The sequence below is a fragment of the Rhinopithecus bieti genome, unplaced genomic scaffold (assembly GCF_001698545.2).
Source record: "Rhinopithecus bieti isolate Rb0 unplaced genomic scaffold, ASM169854v2 scaffold_76, whole genome shotgun sequence".
Lineage (NCBI taxonomy): Eukaryota > Metazoa > Chordata > Mammalia > Primates > Cercopithecidae > Rhinopithecus > Rhinopithecus bieti.
In genome coordinates this window covers 3209351-3227310 of record NW_016803343.1, presented here as the reverse complement: position 1 = coordinate 3227310, position 17960 = coordinate 3209351, and the positions used below count along the sequence as shown (strand labels likewise).

The window sequence follows — 17960 nt, the reverse complement described above, 5'->3', positions numbered from 1 at the left end:
TTGCTTGAGCCCAGGAGGTCAAGGCTGCAATGAGCCATGATCATGCCACTGTACTCCAGAGTGAGATCCTGTCACACACACACACAAAAAGAATCAAGCAGAAGATCTGGGGTTGAAAAAATACAATTGACATACTGAAGAATGCATCAGATTCTCTTAGTAGCAGAATCAATCAAGCAGAGGAAATAATTAGTGAGCTTGAAGACAGGCTATTTGAACATATATAGTCAGAGAAGACAAAAGAAAAAAGAATAAAAAGAGTGAAGCTTGCCTACAACAGCTAGAAAATAACCTCAAAAGGGCAACTGTAAGAGTTATTGGCCTTAAAGAGAAAATATAGAGAGAGAGAGGGGTAGAAAGTTTATTCAAAGGGATAATAGCAGAGGATATCCCAAACCTAGAGAAAGATATCAGTATTTAAGTACAAGAAGATTGTAGAACACCAAGAAGATTTAACACAAAGAAGACTACGTCAAGGCATTTAATAATCAAACTCCCAAAGGTCAAGGATAAAGAAAGGATCCTAAAAGCAGCAAGTGAAAAGAAACAAATAGCATACAATGGAGCTCCAATACGTCTGACTTTTCAGTGGAAACCTTATAGGCCAGGAAGAGTGACATGACATATTTAACATGCTGAAGGAAAAAAACTTTTACCCTAGAATAGTAGATCAGGTGAAAATAGCTTTCAGACATGAAAGAGAAATAAAGACTCTTTCAGACAAACAAAAGCTGAGGGATTTCATCAACACCAGACCTGTACTATAAGAAAGGCTAAAGGGAGTTCTTCAATCTGAAAGAAAATGATGTTAATGAACAATAAGAAATCATCTGAAGATACAAAACTCATTGGTAATTGTAAGTACACAGAAAAAACACAGAATATAACACTGTAATTGTGATGTGTAAACTACTCATATCTTAAGTAGAAAGACTAGAAGGTGAAATCACCAAAAATAACTGCAACAACTTTACGAGACATAGATAGTATAATAAAATATAAACAGAAACAACAAAAAGTTAAAAAGTGGGGAGATAAAGTTAAACTACAGAGTTTTATTAATTTTATTTTGCTCATTAGTTAATTTGTTTATGGCATCAGTGTTAAGTTGTCATGAGTTTAAAGCAATGGGTTGTAAGATACTATTTACAAGCCTAATGGTAACCTCAATGAACGTATAAAAATAAAAAGCAAAAAAAATTAAAATACGTCATCAGAGAAAATCACTTTCACTAAAAGGAAAACAGGAAGGAAAAAAAGAAGGAAGAGTAGCTACAAAACAACCATAAAACAAATAAAAAATTATAGGAGTAAGTCCTTACTTATCAGTAATAACTGAATGTAAATGGAATAAGCTCTCCAATCAAAAGACATAGAGTGACTGAATGGATTTTTCTAAAAAAAGCAAGACCCCATGAGCTGTTGCTTATATGAAACACACTTCACCTATAAAGATGCACATAGACTGGAAATAAAGGGATGGAAAAAAATATTCCATGAAAATGGAAACCAAAAGAAGAGCAAGAATCGCTGTATCAGACAAAATAGATTTCAAGACAAAAACTATAAAAAGAGACAAAGAAAGTCATCATATAATTATAAAGGAGTTAATTAAGCGAGAGGAGATAACAGATGTAAATATATATGCACCCAACAGTGGAGCACCCAGATTATGTAAAGCAAATATTATTAGAGCAAAAGAGATAGACCCCAACAGAATAATAGCTGGAGACTTCAGAACCTCTCTTGCATCATTGGACAGAGTATCCAGACAGAAAATCAACAAAGAAACATTGGACAAGAGAAAGAAATTAAAGGCATCCAAATGGGAATGAAAGAAGTCAAATTATCCTTGTTTACAGATGATATAATCTTATATTTGGAAAATCTAAAGACTCCACCAAAAAACTATGTAAACTGATAACCAAATTCAGTAAAGTTTCAGGATACAAAATCAACATATAAAAATCATAGCATTTCTATATGCCAACAGCAAATGATCTGAAAAAGAAATTAAAAAGTAATCCCATCTACAATAGCTACAAATAAAATTAAATACCTAGGAGTTAACCAAAATGAAAGATTTCTACCATGAAAACTATAAAATGTTTATGCAAGAAATTGAAGAGGACACAAAATATAGAAAGATATTCCATGTTCATGAATTGGAAGAATCAGTATTGCTGAAATTCCATTCTACCCAAAGCAATCTACAGAATCAATGCAATCCCTATCAAAATACAAACAATATTCTTCACAGACATAGAAAAGACAATCCTGGTCGGGCATGGTGGCTCATGCCTGTAATCCCAGCACTTTGGGAGGCCGAGGCAGGCAGATAACCTGAGGTCAGGAGTTCGAGACCCGCCTGACTAACATGGAGAAACCCCATCTCTACTAAACATACAAAATGAGGCAGGCATGGTGGTCCATGCCTGTAATCCCAGCTACTCAGGAGGCTGAGGCAGGAGAATTGCTTGAACCCAGGAGGCAGAGATTGCGGTGAGCCGAGATCGCGCCATTGCACTCCAGCCTGGGCAACAAGAGTGAAACTCCATCTCAAAAAAAGAAAAAAGAGGCCAGGTATGGTGGCTCAAGCCTGTAATCCCAGCACTTTGGGAGGCGGAGACGGTCCGCGGATCACCGAGGTCCATAGAGATCGAGACCATCCTGGCTAACACGGCTGAAACCCCATCTCTACTAAAAAATACAAAAAACTAGCTGGGCGAGGTGGCGGGTGCCTGTGGTCCCAGCTACTCCAGAGGCTGAGCCAGGAGAATGGCGGGAACCCGGGAGGCGGAGCTTGCAGTGAGCTGAGATCGGGCCACTGCACTCCAGCCTGGGTGACAGAGCGAGACTCCATCTCAAAAAAAAAAAAAAAAAGAAAAAAGAAAAAAAGAAAAGAAAAGACAATCTTAAAATTTATATGAACCACAAAAGACCAAAAGAGCCAAATCTATCCTGAGCAAAAGAACAAAACTAGAGGAGTCACATTAGCTGGCTTTGAATTATACCTCAGAGCTTATTGTAACCCAAACAACACGGTACTGGCATAAAATAGACACATAGATCAATGGAACAGAATAGAGAATCCAGAAATAAATCCATACAGCTATGGTGAACTCATTTTCACCAAAGGTGCCAAGAACATATATTGAGGAAAAGACAGTTTCTTCAATAAATGGTGCTGGAAAACTGGATATCCATATATAGAAAATGAAACTAGACCCGTATCCTCGCCATATACAAAATCAAATCCAAATAAGGCAGGGACACAGGTAGAGCCGTGGGTAGGCTGTGTGGGGAGAGCCAGGCCAGGCAGGACCCCAGGCAGGGTCCTCTAGTGTGCTAGTCAGCATGAGGAGATGGCAGGGCATGGTAGTTGATGCCTGTAATCCTAGCACTTTGGGAAGCCAAGGGAGGAGGATTGCTTGAGCCCAGGAGTTTGAGACCAACCGAGGCAATATATAGAGATCCTGTCTCTACAACAACAACAATAACAAATTAGCGGGGCGTGGTGGTGGTGGTGGTGGTGCATGCCTATAGTTCCAGCTACTGAGGTGGGAGGATGGATTGAACCCCGGAGTTTGAGGCTGCAGTGAGCTGTGACAGCGTTCAAGGCCCCAGTGTTGCAGGGAGCTGCGATCATGCCACTGCACTCCAGTCTGGGTGAAAGAGCGAGACCCTCAGTTAAAAATAAATAAATAAATACATAAAATAAATAAAGAAGAAGAATGTGAAACAAATAAGGAGATAAAAGAATTCAACCCAGAGCCTGAGAAGATCAACTCAGTCCCAGGCAGCTGGAGCACACCAGAGTAAGGGGACCAAGTCCCAGGCAGCAGCTACCTGCCACTGTACTTTGGTTTTGAGCAGTTTTCCTGATATAGATGGAAAAAGAACAAGCAGGCCCATCCAAGGACTAGAGAAGTCAGAAGAAGATTAGGTTTTCGGAAAGAAAAAAAAACAAAACAAAAAACAGTTCCTATGAGTTCTGGGGTTGACTATTTTAACAAAAGTGAGCCATTTTTTTTTTTTTTTTTTTTTTTTTTGAGATGGAGCCTCCCTCTGTCGCCCAGGGTGGAGTACAGAAGTTGAATTACTTGATATGTACCAGAGATTGAGGCCTGCAGCTGCAGTTACCCGCTATTTCAGGCATACAATTCATCTTGTAAACAGATGACATAAATCGATAGTGCCTATAAATACATTTACAGTACTGTAAACGTATTTTCTCTCCCTTAAGATTTTCTTAATTACATTTTCTTTTCTCTAGCTTACTTTATTGTAAGAATACAGTACAAGCATACAAAATATGTCAATCAACTATTTACATTATCCATAAATAGTCATCAGAAAGCTATTAGTAGTTAACTTAGGCTAACCCTAACCCCTGCATTGTTCGAGGGTCAACTGTAGTTCTTACAGATATTAAAAGCATCAGAGTCATTCCCATTGTGCCAATTGGGCCGTAGTAAGAAACAGAGAGTAGCAATGCTCCTGGAATTTTTTTGGTGTCTGTCTCCTGGGACATGTGAACAAAGATATTCTGAAAGATTCCACGCAATAGCCCATCTGAAAGGTTCTTGAGTAACACTTGAGAGTAACATTTTGAGTGTGTTGGTTTTCCCCAAGAAGGCTTATTTTTAGAAATTTTACCTAAACTTGCTCTATTTCACATTATTACCACTATGATTATAATCACAAATTTTATCTAATTTTTTTTTTTTTTTTTTTTTTTTTTTTTTTTTTAGATGGAGTCTTGCTCTGTCACCCAGGCTGGAGTGCAATGGTGCAATCTCAGCTCACTGCAACCTCTGCCTCCCAGGTCCAAGAGATTCTCCTACCTTAGCTTCCTGAGTAGCTGGGATTACAGGCGCCCGCCACCCCGCAAGGCTGATTTTTGTATTCTTAGTAGAGACAGGGTTTCACCATGTTGGTCAGGCTGCTCTCGAACTCCTAACCTCAGGCGATCACCCACCCACCTCAGCCTCTGAAAGTGCTGGGATTACAGGCATTAGACACTGCGCCTGGCCTAATATTTTTTAAACTGTGATTTATTGCAAGCTGCTGACCCTGAGCACACAATAGGAATAAAGCAAACTAGGAAAATATGTAAACTTTGACAAGCATAAAGTGCAGACAAGCATTGAAAAGAAAAGAGACAAAAGTGATTGTACATAACTAGTAATGTGTATATTTTAAAAATGTTTCATTTTGTGTCATAAATTTGTTTTAAGATTATTGTTTTTTAAAAAACATTTAGGCCAGGCACGGGGGCCCACGCCTGTAATCTCAGCACTTTGGGAGGCTGAGGTGAGATCACCTGAGGTCAGGAGTTCAAGACCAGCCTGGCCAACATGGTGAAATGCTGTCTCTACTAAAAATACAAAAATGAGCCAGGAATGGTGGCGGGCGCCGGTAGTCCCAGCTACTCAGAAGGCCAAGGCAGAAGAATCACTTGAACCCAGGAGGCAGAGGTTGCAGTGAGCCGGGATCACGCCACTGCACTCCAGCCTGGGTGACAGAGCGAGACTGTCTGAAAAAAAAAATTTAAACTTTTATCTAAGAAAAGCTTTCTACAATCCCAAATTGAGGTTTTAGTCACCAGGTTAACATTTTGGTGCATATTACATCAGGCTTTTTTCCTTTGCTTATATTACCTGCTTATCTATATAAAGATATAATTTTATATATAGACATATATAACTATATTTTAATATATAATTACATGTAGTTACACACATAATATATAATAATTATATATAATTATGTAGTTACAGTTTTATTTATATAATTTTTATGTATAACTTTTAATAAAATAACAACATACCCTATAAATATACAATCTATTTTTTTTTTTTGACAGTCTCGTTCTGTCACCCAGACTGGAGTGCAGTGGTACGATCTCAGCTCAGTGCAACCTCCACCTCACGGATTCAAGCGATTCTCCTGCCTCAGCCTCCCGAGTAGCTGGGACTACAGGTGCCCGCCACCACGCTCGGCTTATTTTTCTTGTTTTTTGTATTTTTAGTAGAGACAGGGTTTCACTATGTTGGCCAGGCTGATCTTGAACTCCTGACCTCGTGATCCACCTGCCTCGGCCTCCCAAAGTGCCGGGATTACAGGTGTGAGCCACCGCACCCACCCTACACAATCCATTTTGAAACATACATTTTTTAAAAATATAATTTGAAAAGTTTTCACATTATTTATGGATTTACCTAATTTTTTTAAAAAATGTTTAGAAGAGGGGTCAGTAAACTACAACCTGCGGGCCAGCCATCTTATTTTTGTAAAGAAAGTCTTGTTTCTTGTAATATCATGACTTTTCTCTGCTTCTTGGGAGCACTTAAAGCATGACCAGTGGCATTTCATATGAGTCCCATGGTGTTATTCAAGGTTTATGGTTTGCACTAAACAACATAAAAAATATTTAAGAACCATGAGAGATCACTTTTTACTGCAATACGCAATTTAATGGAGAGACGACCTGCTCACACGAAGACGAATAGTACCATGCCGTGTTTCAATCAAATACTTGCAACACTTGAGCTCACAGATATAGAAACAGGAGATGATCACAGAATTATTACAGTAGTGCAGTATGTACTCCATTTAATTTTATGCAGCCATGTTTTAATAATGCTTTTTTTTTTGAGATGGAGTCTCGCTCTGTCATGTGCAATCTCGGTTCACTGCAACCTCCACCTCCCAGGTTCAAGCAATTCTCCTGCCTCAGCCTCCCGAGTAGCTGGGACTACAGGCACACGCCACCACGCCAGCTAACTTTTTGTATTTTAGTAGAGATGGTTTCACCTTGTTACCCAGGCTGGTCGCCAACTCCTGAGCTCAGGCAATCTGCCCACCTCAGCCTCCCAAAGTACTGGGATTATAGGCATGAGACACTTTGCCCAGCCTAATACTGCATTTTTACATTTATTTCTCTTGACTGTGAACGGGGCTCATTTAATATCTGTGTTTATGTGTATAGTAAGTTCTTATAAATTTTAACCTTTTATAATAGATTTGTGTATTATGTTAGTGAATGATAAAATATCTGGTATCTGCTATATCTTATGCATTGATGACATGCCTTTTTCTTAACTTTTTGGATATGTCTAGACTATGCAGTTCATTCGTCAGTCTTTTGTAACTGTCACAGATCTCCAAAACATTTTCCAATATATTTATTGAAAAAAATTCATGGCCAGGTGTGGTGGCTCATGCCTGTAATCTCAGCACATTGGAAGGCGGAGGCAGGTGGATCACTTCAGGCCAGGAGTTCAAGACCAGCCTGGTCAACATAGCAAAAATCTGTCCCTACTAAAAATACAAAAAAAAAAAAAAAAAATTAGCTGCATGTGAGGGCACAAGCCTGTAATCCCAGCTACTTGGGAGGCTGAGGTAGGAGAATCACTTGAACTCGGGAGGCAGAGGTTGTAGTGAGCGGAGACTGCGCCACTGCACTCCAGCCTAGACAACAGAGTGAGACCCTGTCTCAAAAATTTAAAAAAAAAAAAAAAAATTAAAAAAAATCACGTATTTTGAACCTGCACAGTTCAAACCCATGTTGTTCAAGGGTCAAGTGTATATGGAATGATCACAGGTTCTATTTGCAAATTATTGTGCTTGCTTTTGTCATCCAGAGTCTAGAGTCCCCATGTGCTTCTGGATCTGGTGTACCACAGACAGTGCAAACAGAGGCTTTTAAATCCCTGTGGGAGTTTATCAAAGTCTGATAGTTGATAACCAAGGTGAGTGATCCTAGAGTATCATAATGTGATTCTCTAGGTTATATGAGGTAAGGGGAGGAGTGGCAAGGAGAGTGTGTACTCAACAATGCTAACCTCATAATATCAGGTAGGCACAGTAGGCTGATTATGGCCTAATTTAATGCTCAAATTCTTCAATAATTTAGTTTTTCCTTCTGGTTATGACCATTTGGGGAGCAGGTTTTATTAGAAATCAACAAACACAATGGTAAACTTAAATATAGGATTTCTTCCAAGTCAGTTTAGGTAGAGCTGGTAACTGGCAGTTACTTGAATAATTTTACAAAGACCAATGATTTTGGTAACTAATAATCCCTTCTCATTTGTATAGTGGTTAGTAAGAGGGGGAAAATAAAAATAATAATTTCCCTGCTTCTCATAGATTTTTCCTAAAAAGAAAAAAGCAAACTTTCCCACCTCCCTCCACACTCCTCCCCCTGCAAAAAAACCAAAAAACAAAAAACAGAACAAAAGAAATGCCTTTTACCTTCATTCCAACAAAACAAAACAAACTCTATGACCAATCCCTGGTTAGAAATGTAGTACACACTACAATTAAAATGTGAATACTGGCCGGGTGCTGTGGCTCACGCCTGTAATCCCAGCACTTTGGGAGGCCCAGACGGGCGGATCACGAGGTCAGGAGATGGGACCATCCTGGCTAACCCGGTGAAACCCTGTCTCTACTAAAAAATACAAAAAACTAGCCGGGCGAGGTGGCGGGCGCCTGTAGTCCCAGCTACTCGGGAGGCTGAGGCAGGAGAATGGCGTAAACCTGGGTGGGCAGAGCTTGCAGTGAGCTGAGATCCGGCCACTGCACTCCAGCCTGGGCAACAGAGCGAAACTCTGTCTCAAAAAAAAAAAAAAAAAAAGTGAATACTACATATTATGTGTGGCAAATGCCTTTTCTTTTGTTTGCAATTGTTTTAATCATGTGCCAGGGTGGAAGAGAAACAACTTTAAATGGAGGAAGGAATTGTGCAGTCACCACCCACATCTTCTCAAGCATTGGTGGAAACCTCAGCCGAAGTGGATATTTGGGATCTACTCTCCAAGTAGCAACTGGAATGTGCTATCAACCACTTTCACATTAATGGGAGAACTGTTACAGCCCTTGAGTGAAAGAATGGCTCATTTCTCCTAGTATCCCTGGGGCCAGGCTTAGAGCAGGAGTTCAACAAGTTAGCAGATTAGAAGTTTTGCTTGTAAATTATTCCGCTTCTTTTTTCATTGAAAGTCTTAGAGCCCCCAAAATGCACTCTTGGATCTGGTGCACTGTTGTTGGTACAAACAGTAAATCACAGGCTCTACCTAAACAGCTAATGAATGAACAAAACATCTTATATAAAAGCTCCATCTTAACAGAAGTTTTAAAAAGTCCTGTGTTAGTGAGGGTTGGAGGAAAACAGTGTACTCCCAAACATATCATTGGGGAAATGTAAATTGTTTAAGTCCTGTGTAATTTGGCAATGACCATTACAATTAAAAATGTATATGCCCTGTGACCCAGCAGTGTCACTTCTGCTATTTCATCCTGCACAAAAACTCTCATATATGCACACAGAAAAGAATAGTCATTACAGCATTCTTTGTAATAGTAAAATACTAGAAACAAATCTCTTCAACAGAGAACTGGTGAAATAAATTATGGCATATACATGTAATGGAATTCTGTACTGATGTTAAAAAGGAATAAGAATTATGCATGTTGACATGGACTGACCTCCAAGATAATACTGTTAAGTAAACAAAGTCAAGTACAAAATCACCTGTTCAGTATGTTACAGCTTGTGTAAATAACAATAATGGGGGGAAGGAATATAAATATATGTTTCTATTTGAAAAGACTATCTCTGGAAGGTTACATAAGAAACTGGTAGCAGTTGTTCAATTTGGGGAAAGGAACTGAGGAATTGGGAGGATTGAAAGAGAAGGAAGGGAGCTTTGTTTTTCACTGTTGTGTCATTTCAGTTTCTAGCCATGTGTAGACCATTTAAAATTATTAAAATAAAAATGTCCAAAGTAAATATTTTAAAATTGATTTCTAAAGAGAATAATGCTTTTTTTTGTTTTGTTTTGTTTTTTGTTTTTTGAGACAGCGTTTCTTTCTGTATCCCAGGCTGGAGTGCAGTAATGTAATCATGGCTTACTGCACCCTGGACCTCGGAGGTTCAAGTGATCCTCACACCTCAGCCTCCTGAATAGCTGGGACTACATGCACACACCACCAGCCTGCCTAATTTTTTTAAATTACTTTTGTAGAGAAGGGGTCTCACTGTGCTGCCCAGGCTGGCCTTGAACTCCTGGGCTCAAGCCGTTCTTCCACCAGAGCCTTCCAAAGTGCTGGGATTACAGGTGTGAGTCATTGTGCCCAGCCAAGAATGCTTCTTAAAGATCACTAGTGTATTGTGACTTACATTTGGATCAGAAAAAATAGAGAAGGGGGAATATATCTACATAATCAGTTGTATAAGCATAGAACCACCCTAAAGAGGAGATAGCTAGGGATACAGGTAAAAGGGAAGACTTAGTTCTCTGTATCTTTTTGTACCTTTAGATTTACATACATATCTGTGTATATACATACATAATATGTGTAGATTATATTATTATATATTATATATAATTGAAATTATTGTTTTTAACATTTACTGGAAGCATGGAAGTGGAAAGAGAAAAATAATCTTGAAGTAGAAACAGCATACTTAGTAGGTTCAGACAACCCTAGTTTCAAATCCTGAATCTCAATAGCTTTGTGATGTTGGGCAAACTGGTAAATCTCTGGGCCTCTTCTGCCAAAACCCTCAGAAGGATAAGTCGATTAAATGGAAAATATTATATATAAAGCATCTTTCCTATGATAGCACATAAAGTTCAGTAATTTGTAGTCATTATTATCATATGGCCAATGAAATCCTTTCTATTCCAAAACAGTTTCAAGTGTTCCAAAGAAGCCATCCATAGCAAGAACCTTGGACTCAAGAGAGTGCTGCTCCTTGAGCTGTGTAACAACAGCCTTACAACATGGTGTTTCTACTGACTTACATCAATGAGAAGCCCCGATTTGCCCAAAAGTGGCCCCAAGTGACACAGTGTCACTTTACAGCACCAATTGATTAAATGTTGGCATTGCTTACGCACATTGTGATTTTCCCCAAAAGCTCTATCAAATGAACAAAGAAGAGGGTTTTTTTTTTTTTTTAAGATAATAAAATAACAATACAGATTCGTAAAATTCACTGAGCATTTAGCACTTCATCTTTTTTTCTTTCCTTTCTTGTCTCTTCAGGACCATTGTTAATACTATAGCAAACCTATTAGTGTGTTATAAAGTTACCAGCTGTGACCAAATATACTTTTATTTGCTTCTTTGTATATCTAGGTTATATTATTGAAATGGATAGATCTCTTACTATTCTGATGGCAAACATGTATGAATCTGACCAATCATATTTCTATTGTTGAAAAACCCTATATATCATACCAGGTATTTATCTTTTATCTCAGTAGTGCCCGGATGAGTGTTACACATTTGGAACTTCAGTACACAAAGGATGGTGCTTACAATGACTCCTCATACACATACAAAATGTCTATATTGAAAATTGCTTTTTACTATTGCCAACTCTATACATTTTGCAGCATGAAACAAAATAATTCTAAATGTACATAAGTTTCTGTGTCATTCCTTCCCGACAGACGGATGATAATTTTCTGAATTTGTTTCCTAGCTTGCATCAACAGCAGTTGCATTTTTTTCAATGCTGAACTTAATAAAAGCTCAGAGGACAAGATATGTAACATTTCATAATAACTGCTGAAATTCCATAACTTGAGTGCAGACAGGGCTGGTGAAGAAAGGAGAGAGGATCCAGCATCACAAGTCCTGGTGCAGCATTCCAAGAATGGAGGACCAGCGACCCAATGTGGCAAAGCCAATTGTTGCACCCGGGGCCACAGAGGAAATTCTGGATGCTTGGCTATTACAAAGGATTTTTGAAAGGCTCTTTATTTTTGTAAACTGGATTCAGAATCAACCACTGAGCACCTACTGTGGTCTAGATAAATTTATATACCTGTTACTTCAACATCTTTTGTTTTTAGGTTGACATATCTGATATATTGGTTCAGGGGAAAATTTGCAAGCATTGATAGTTTTGATATGCTGTGCCCTTGAGAACTGAAATAACAGACAATAACCTTGAGTTGTTGTTGCTGTTTAATCTGACTAGTTATTGATAACATTAATATAGGCTGAGCCAACACTTTAAACATTTTAGACAACAGGGGAGAAATATCACTACTCTAAAAACCCCAACCTTCATATATTTTATATTTCATAAAGCAGATTTTGCTGGGTTAGTACTTTTGTCTTAATGTACTTTCAACTAGTTTTCCTAAGAATGGAAGATTGGGAGGCCGAGGCAGGCAGATCTTTTGAGGCCAGGAGTTCGAGACCAGCCTGGCCAACATGGTGAAACTCCTTCTCTACTAAAAATACAAAAATTAGCTGGGTGTGGTGGCACATGCCTGTAATCCCAACTACTGGGGAGACTGAGGCAGGAGAATCACTTGAACCTGGGAGATGGAGGTTGCAGTGAGCCGAGACCATGCCACTGCACTCTAGCCTGGGCGACAGAGCAAGACTCTGTTTCACAAAAAAAAAAAAAAAAAAAAAAAAAAAATCAAAAAAAAAAAGAAGAAGAATCAAAGAAAACAAACTGCTATGCTGTAAGTCAAAGGAAATAACGTCATTAATGTGGAGGATGCCCGTCCCCCGACATAGTTCTCTTAGAAGCCTGAATAGATGTTCTTTCTGAACAATCCCATCCTCCAGCAATTCAATACTTCAGGGCTAATAATCTTAGTGTCCTATTACATTTTTTATTGATTAAAATTTATTAAAGCCTTCACAAGTGTGCACTTCTATCTGTGTCAACATGTGATTTGTCCTGAAACATCAGATGTACTGTGAAGTTTATTTCCTTTGAAATTCATTTCAATGGCTTATTATTAAATGAAGCCATGGTTCCAATGGGACATCAAGAGACCAAGCCAACCTGAAATTACAAATGAACGAACACACGAATGACCTGTCTAGTATTTTTCCAAATTATCAAATGGTGCAAAACCTGACTTTAAGCAAAATCATCTAAGTGTAACTTTCATCTTCTTTGTGCTTATGATTCTCCTGCACAGTGTGGTTACTCCGCACACAGTTCAGGACAGTCTTAAATCTGGGGAGGAGACAGTCCCATCTCAGGCTTTCCAGAGGCTAGAGGGTGTGGTCCTCATCAACCCTCTTGAACTGTTTTGTTTTCTGATAAACGCTGAACAAGTGGAACACATATTTTACTCTCTCTTAGCCTATATAGGTATTTTACTTCTAGGACATATTATCTTCAAACATGAGAGATGTTGGAGATTGTATTGAAGAGAGATATCAATGTTCAGTGATATCAAAATCTAGTTAATTTGCTGTATAGAAATTACTTGGCATTTAAATGCTACATTGATTTAAATGCATAACTGTATATCATAAACTCACAAATAGCATCTCTTCAATATTTAATTATTAGAAAGCATCTCAATATTTTATAACTCTTCAGCTACTAGTCAAACACATCATAAAAACAGATTGGAAGAAGGAATATTTGGGGATTTGATATACGTCTACAGTGACAGCTATAATAATGGGGACAACGGTTAACATAGGGTACTTATGCATGCTATGCTGTTTATATCACATGTGTTAGCTCAGATTTGCAAACTTTTCTTGTAAAGGGTCCAGTAATAAATGTATTCTCCAGTTTAGTGGGACACATAGTCTCTGTCTCCCAACTACTCAACTCTACCCTTACAGAGCAAAAGTAGTCATAAATGGATAAGCATGGGCTGTGTCCTAATAAAACTTAGTTTAAGGTCACTGAAGTGTGAATTTCATATAGTTTTTTCTGTCTCTCTCTCTTTCTCTCTTTCTTGGACTTGCTTTGTCACCCAGGCTGGAGTGCATTGGGGAGATCACGGCTTCCTGCAGCTTTACACTCCCGGGCTCAAGCCATCCTCTCACCCTAGTCTCCAGAGTAGCTAGGGGGCATATACCACCATACCCAGATAATTTTTAAATTTTTTTGTAAAGACAGAGAGGAGTGGGTGGTCTCCCTGTGCTGCCCAGGCTGGTCTTGAACTCCTAGCCTCAAGATCCTCCCGCTTGGACCTCCCAAAGTGCTGGGATTACAGGTGTGAGCCACCATGCCCAATCTGTCACATATTATTCTTTAAAATTTTTTAAAAAATAATTTAAAAACAGAAATAATCATTCTTAGCTCAAGGTCTTAAAAAAAAAAAAAGGCAGTCTTCCCACCCGCTTCCCCTTTTCCCCACCTCCTCTCCCCACCACACACACAAAAGATGATTTGGCCCTAGTGCCTTAGTTTGCTGACATCTGCATTATCTCACTGGGTTAATAGGGCTTTTCAAAATGATCAGATATACTGTGATTATATTGTCAAGCGAATGGGAAAGAGTTTTCCCGCTAGCCTTGATCCACCCTACTGCCTCATCACTTTCTGCCACCCTGCTGCTACTGAGACTGACGGGGTTTTAGTCAATTGTTTCTAAGGTTAAAAGCAGGCTCTGCATGTCTAGACTCTAGACATACCAACTTAAGAACTGCTATCAATTACAAGGATAGGCAACAATCTTACAGGTTTGAGCACTGGAGTGTCCTGATTGGGTTTGGTCGTTTTTACAGATGAAGCTCTGTTGATCAAGAGTGGCAAAGAGACAGAGCAACAAGTTGCTGCAGTAATCCGGGGATAAAGGAAGGTGATCTGGACTAGGCTGGTAGAAACAGGGGACTAAGACAGGCTGTTTATAGAATGCATATTTAGGATTGGGTGCTTGCTTGAATGAAGATTGATTAGTTGTTTTAAAGACCTCTCACAGGATAAATTTATTTATTTTTATTTATTTATTTTTTGAGACAGAGTCTCTCTCTGTTGCCCAGGCTGGAGTGCAGCGGTGCAATCTCTGCTCACTGCAACCTCCAGCTCCTGGGTTCAAGCGATTCTCCTGCCTTAGCCTCCCAAGTAGCTGGGACTACATGCGCGTGCCACCACGCCCAGCTAATTTTTGTATTTTTAGTAGAGACGGGGTTTCACTGTGTTGACCAGGCTGGTCTCGAACTCCTGACGTCGTGATCTACCCGCCTCGGTCTCCCAAAGTGCTGGGATTACACGCGTGAGCCACCACACCCGGCCTGAAATTTTTTTTTTTAATTGATTTTTTTAAATCGTTTTTAAAGCGCTACCTAGGTTTAGCTGGGATAATGCATCATTTCATTCTTCTTTTACTTATTAATAACCATTTTAAAAATTGCAAGATCCTATCAATTTGTCTGATTTACTGAGTCCCCTATCCCAAAGTGGAGCGCAAAATTTTTATTTCTTCAACCTAAAAGTTAGTTTAAAATACTTTTTCTGAAGAAAAAAAGAAAGAAATCCGCATTCCCCACAGCCACTGGACAGGAATCTCAGCGTGGAGCCACACGTTCAATTTCCAGAGGTCTACCTTCCCCTACCCAGGTTCCCGCCGCTCCTCAGTGCCCCGCCTCACCTCCGAGGCCCGCCCCCAAGCTTCCCTCTAGCCTTCCTCCTTCTTCTCCCACTGCCTCCGCCCACTCTCTCGCCTACCCGGGAAGCTCCGCCCGCTTTAGCTCCGCAACCCAACTCCTTCTGTCCGGCTGTCGCTTTCCTCTTTCCCCGCCCCCATAGCTGCCTTCGAATGGCTAAACCTGCTGGGCCGCGGCGCGGATGCGGCGCAGCCGCATTCTGATTGGCTGAACGTAGGCCTGGACCCTTGTGATTGGCTAGTAAGAGGAGCCAGCAAGTGTAGCTGAGCTCCGGGGTGTGTGGACGCCGCTTTGTTGCCTGAGGGGGGTGGCGGTGGAAGTTGAGGGAGTCAGGGGCTATCGCTTCTCGGGACTCGCAGTCGCGGCCACTGCAGTCACTTCTCCAGTTAGCCCTTAGGGTAGGGGTCGCGCCGGCAGCAGCCATGAGCGGCGGCGTGTACGGGGGAGGTGAGTGAGTGCGGCCGGAGGAGAGAGCGCGCGTTTTCGGCGTGTGGGGTTTGTAACCGCCGCTTCCAGCCCTCCCCTCCCCGGCGTTCCCTTCCGGTCTCCCCCTCTCGGGACCCCGGCCTCCCCGCCCCGTCCCCGCCCCACTCTCTGCCCGCCCCCGGAGCCCACCAGGCTCGGCCAGCGCCTCGCGCGCCCTGGAGTGGCGGCTGTCTGTGGCCGGTTCCTGCCTCTGCCCCCGGAGAAGCAGGGTTTTGGGATGCACGCTCGTTTCTCTAGAGAGCCTCGGGGCTGGGCGGGAAGCTCAGTCCAGCCAGCCGCCGGGCCCCGGCTTGGGTTACCGCCCCAGGGTCGCATCTCCACGAGTGCCTCCTGGACTCGGCTGTGTCGGGGCGCGTGTGCGCGCGCTTAAACTTGGAAGGTCCCGGAGGTTTGCAAGCGTGGACGGAGGGTTCCCAGAGCGTCTCATAGGTGGCAAAGCGAGCCTCAAGCCGTAGAACTGACTAGGGAAGCGGCGGCCACTTAGGGTACTGCCTCCTCCCTGTTTGTGCCCCATGCGCTAGCTGCCTCACCTTTCAGTAACTCCTGCCTGTTCGTTGGCTGCGGAGTCTCCAGAGTGACTCGTGGGCGGGTCTGTTTGAGATTAATTCAGGAGCACGTGTAATTTAAGGATGCCCAGAAAGTTCGCCGGGGGTCCTAGGCGTCTTGTTTTTTCACTTATCCTTGATGAGACTGTGGTGTGGCAGAAAGATTACCAGGTGCGGGGGGTTACAGACCTGGGTTGAAATATCCGCCTCACTCACTGTTGAGCGCTTTGGTCTTGGGCAATTTACATAACTTTCCAACTTCAGGCCTCATTTATGGAATAATTCCTAGCCGATGGGGGTGGGCGTGAAGGTTAAATGAAATAATGTTACATTTGCCACTTAAAGTCTAGTCCATGGACCAGCAGTGTCAGCATCACCTGCAAGCCTGTTAGAAATGGAGAATCTCACGCGTCATTCAAAATCTACTGATTTAGAGCCTCCATTTTTGCAAGATCTGCAGGTGAATCAAAACACTGATACATATAATTAATGTTTTGGGTTGTGTTTGATGAGTTAGAGACCCAGAAAACAAATCCAGACTATTGCTGTTGTTGCTGTGTCTAGTAGTGATGCTGTTTCTATAAAGGATGTCATTTTACAGGTAAGATACAACAAAATAAGATTTTCCTTCATGTTCCCCAAGAAAATCACATCACCACTAAACTTGGAAGGAGAAAACATTTAAATCCTCAAAAAAGAAAAAAGGCCTTTTAGTAGAATAGAGGTTCAATTTTTTTTTTTTTTTTTTTTTTTTTTTTGAGACGGAGTCTCCCTCTGTCACCCGGGCTGGAGTGCAGTGGCCAGATCTCAGCCCACTGCAAGCTCCGCCTCCCGGGTTTACGCCATTCTCCTGCCTCAGCCTCCCGAGTAGCTGGGACTACAGGCGCCCGCTACCTCGCCCGGCTAGTTTTTTTGTATTTTTTAGTAGAGACGGGGTTTCACTGTGTTAGCCAGGATGGTCTCCATCTCTTGACCTCGTGATCCGCCCGTCTGGGCCTCCCAAAGTGCTGGGATTACAGGCTTGAGCCACCGCGCCCGGCCGAGGTTCAATTCTTGAGGATTTTTATACACTAGAAATTGCATCCTAGGTTTTAAACATCCAGAACTCTGTGGTTCTTTCTACTAAGCCCCCTGCCTCCCATTGCCACTCTCCTACTTAGGGTTCATGGGGCTTGATTTTTAATGAAGCAGGGTACAGGAATTAGATGTATCTCCCATCCTGAAAAAGGAACAGATGTAAAATTCTAAGAATTTAGAGTCTTAAATTAAACTTCCACCATATCCGGTTTACTAATTAGGACAGGAAAATGAGCTGATATGTTGGATTTTTTCTATTTCACAAAAATGTTTTTTGAGCACTATGTGGCAGGTATAGGCTCTTGTCATCAAGAAGTTCAGTCTTGTAGATGAGTCCGTTAGGTAAATAGACACCATATTTCACTGATTCTTAGTTGTACATTTTTCCCACGTTTAAACAGCTGAAGTTGGAATATGTCTTTTTTTTTTTTTTTTTTTTTTTTT

At 41.0% G+C, this 17960-nt stretch overlaps 1 protein-coding gene across 3 annotated transcripts in view; it reads left to right on the top strand.

Annotated features, from left to right (window-relative positions):
- Window positions 1-15619: 15619 nt before the first annotated feature.
- Window positions 15620-17960, top strand: part of ACTL6A (actin like 6A) — a 25201-nt gene continuing 22860 nt past the window's right edge. Inside the window, exons 1-2 of one of the 3 annotated variants that reach the window (XM_017877145.1) lie at window positions 15676-15855; window positions 16785-16899. Coding sequence is in view for 1 of the 3 variants with exons in the window: in XM_017877138.1 (XP_017732627.1) it covers window positions 15831-15855 (25 nt within the window). In the remaining 2 variants the exon portion in view is untranslated. Of the gene's footprint in view, window positions 15856-16030; window positions 16380-16784; window positions 16900-17960 lie in introns of those variants that run through there. The other 2 variants (XM_017877153.1, XM_017877138.1) reach the window with 2 other exon arrangements.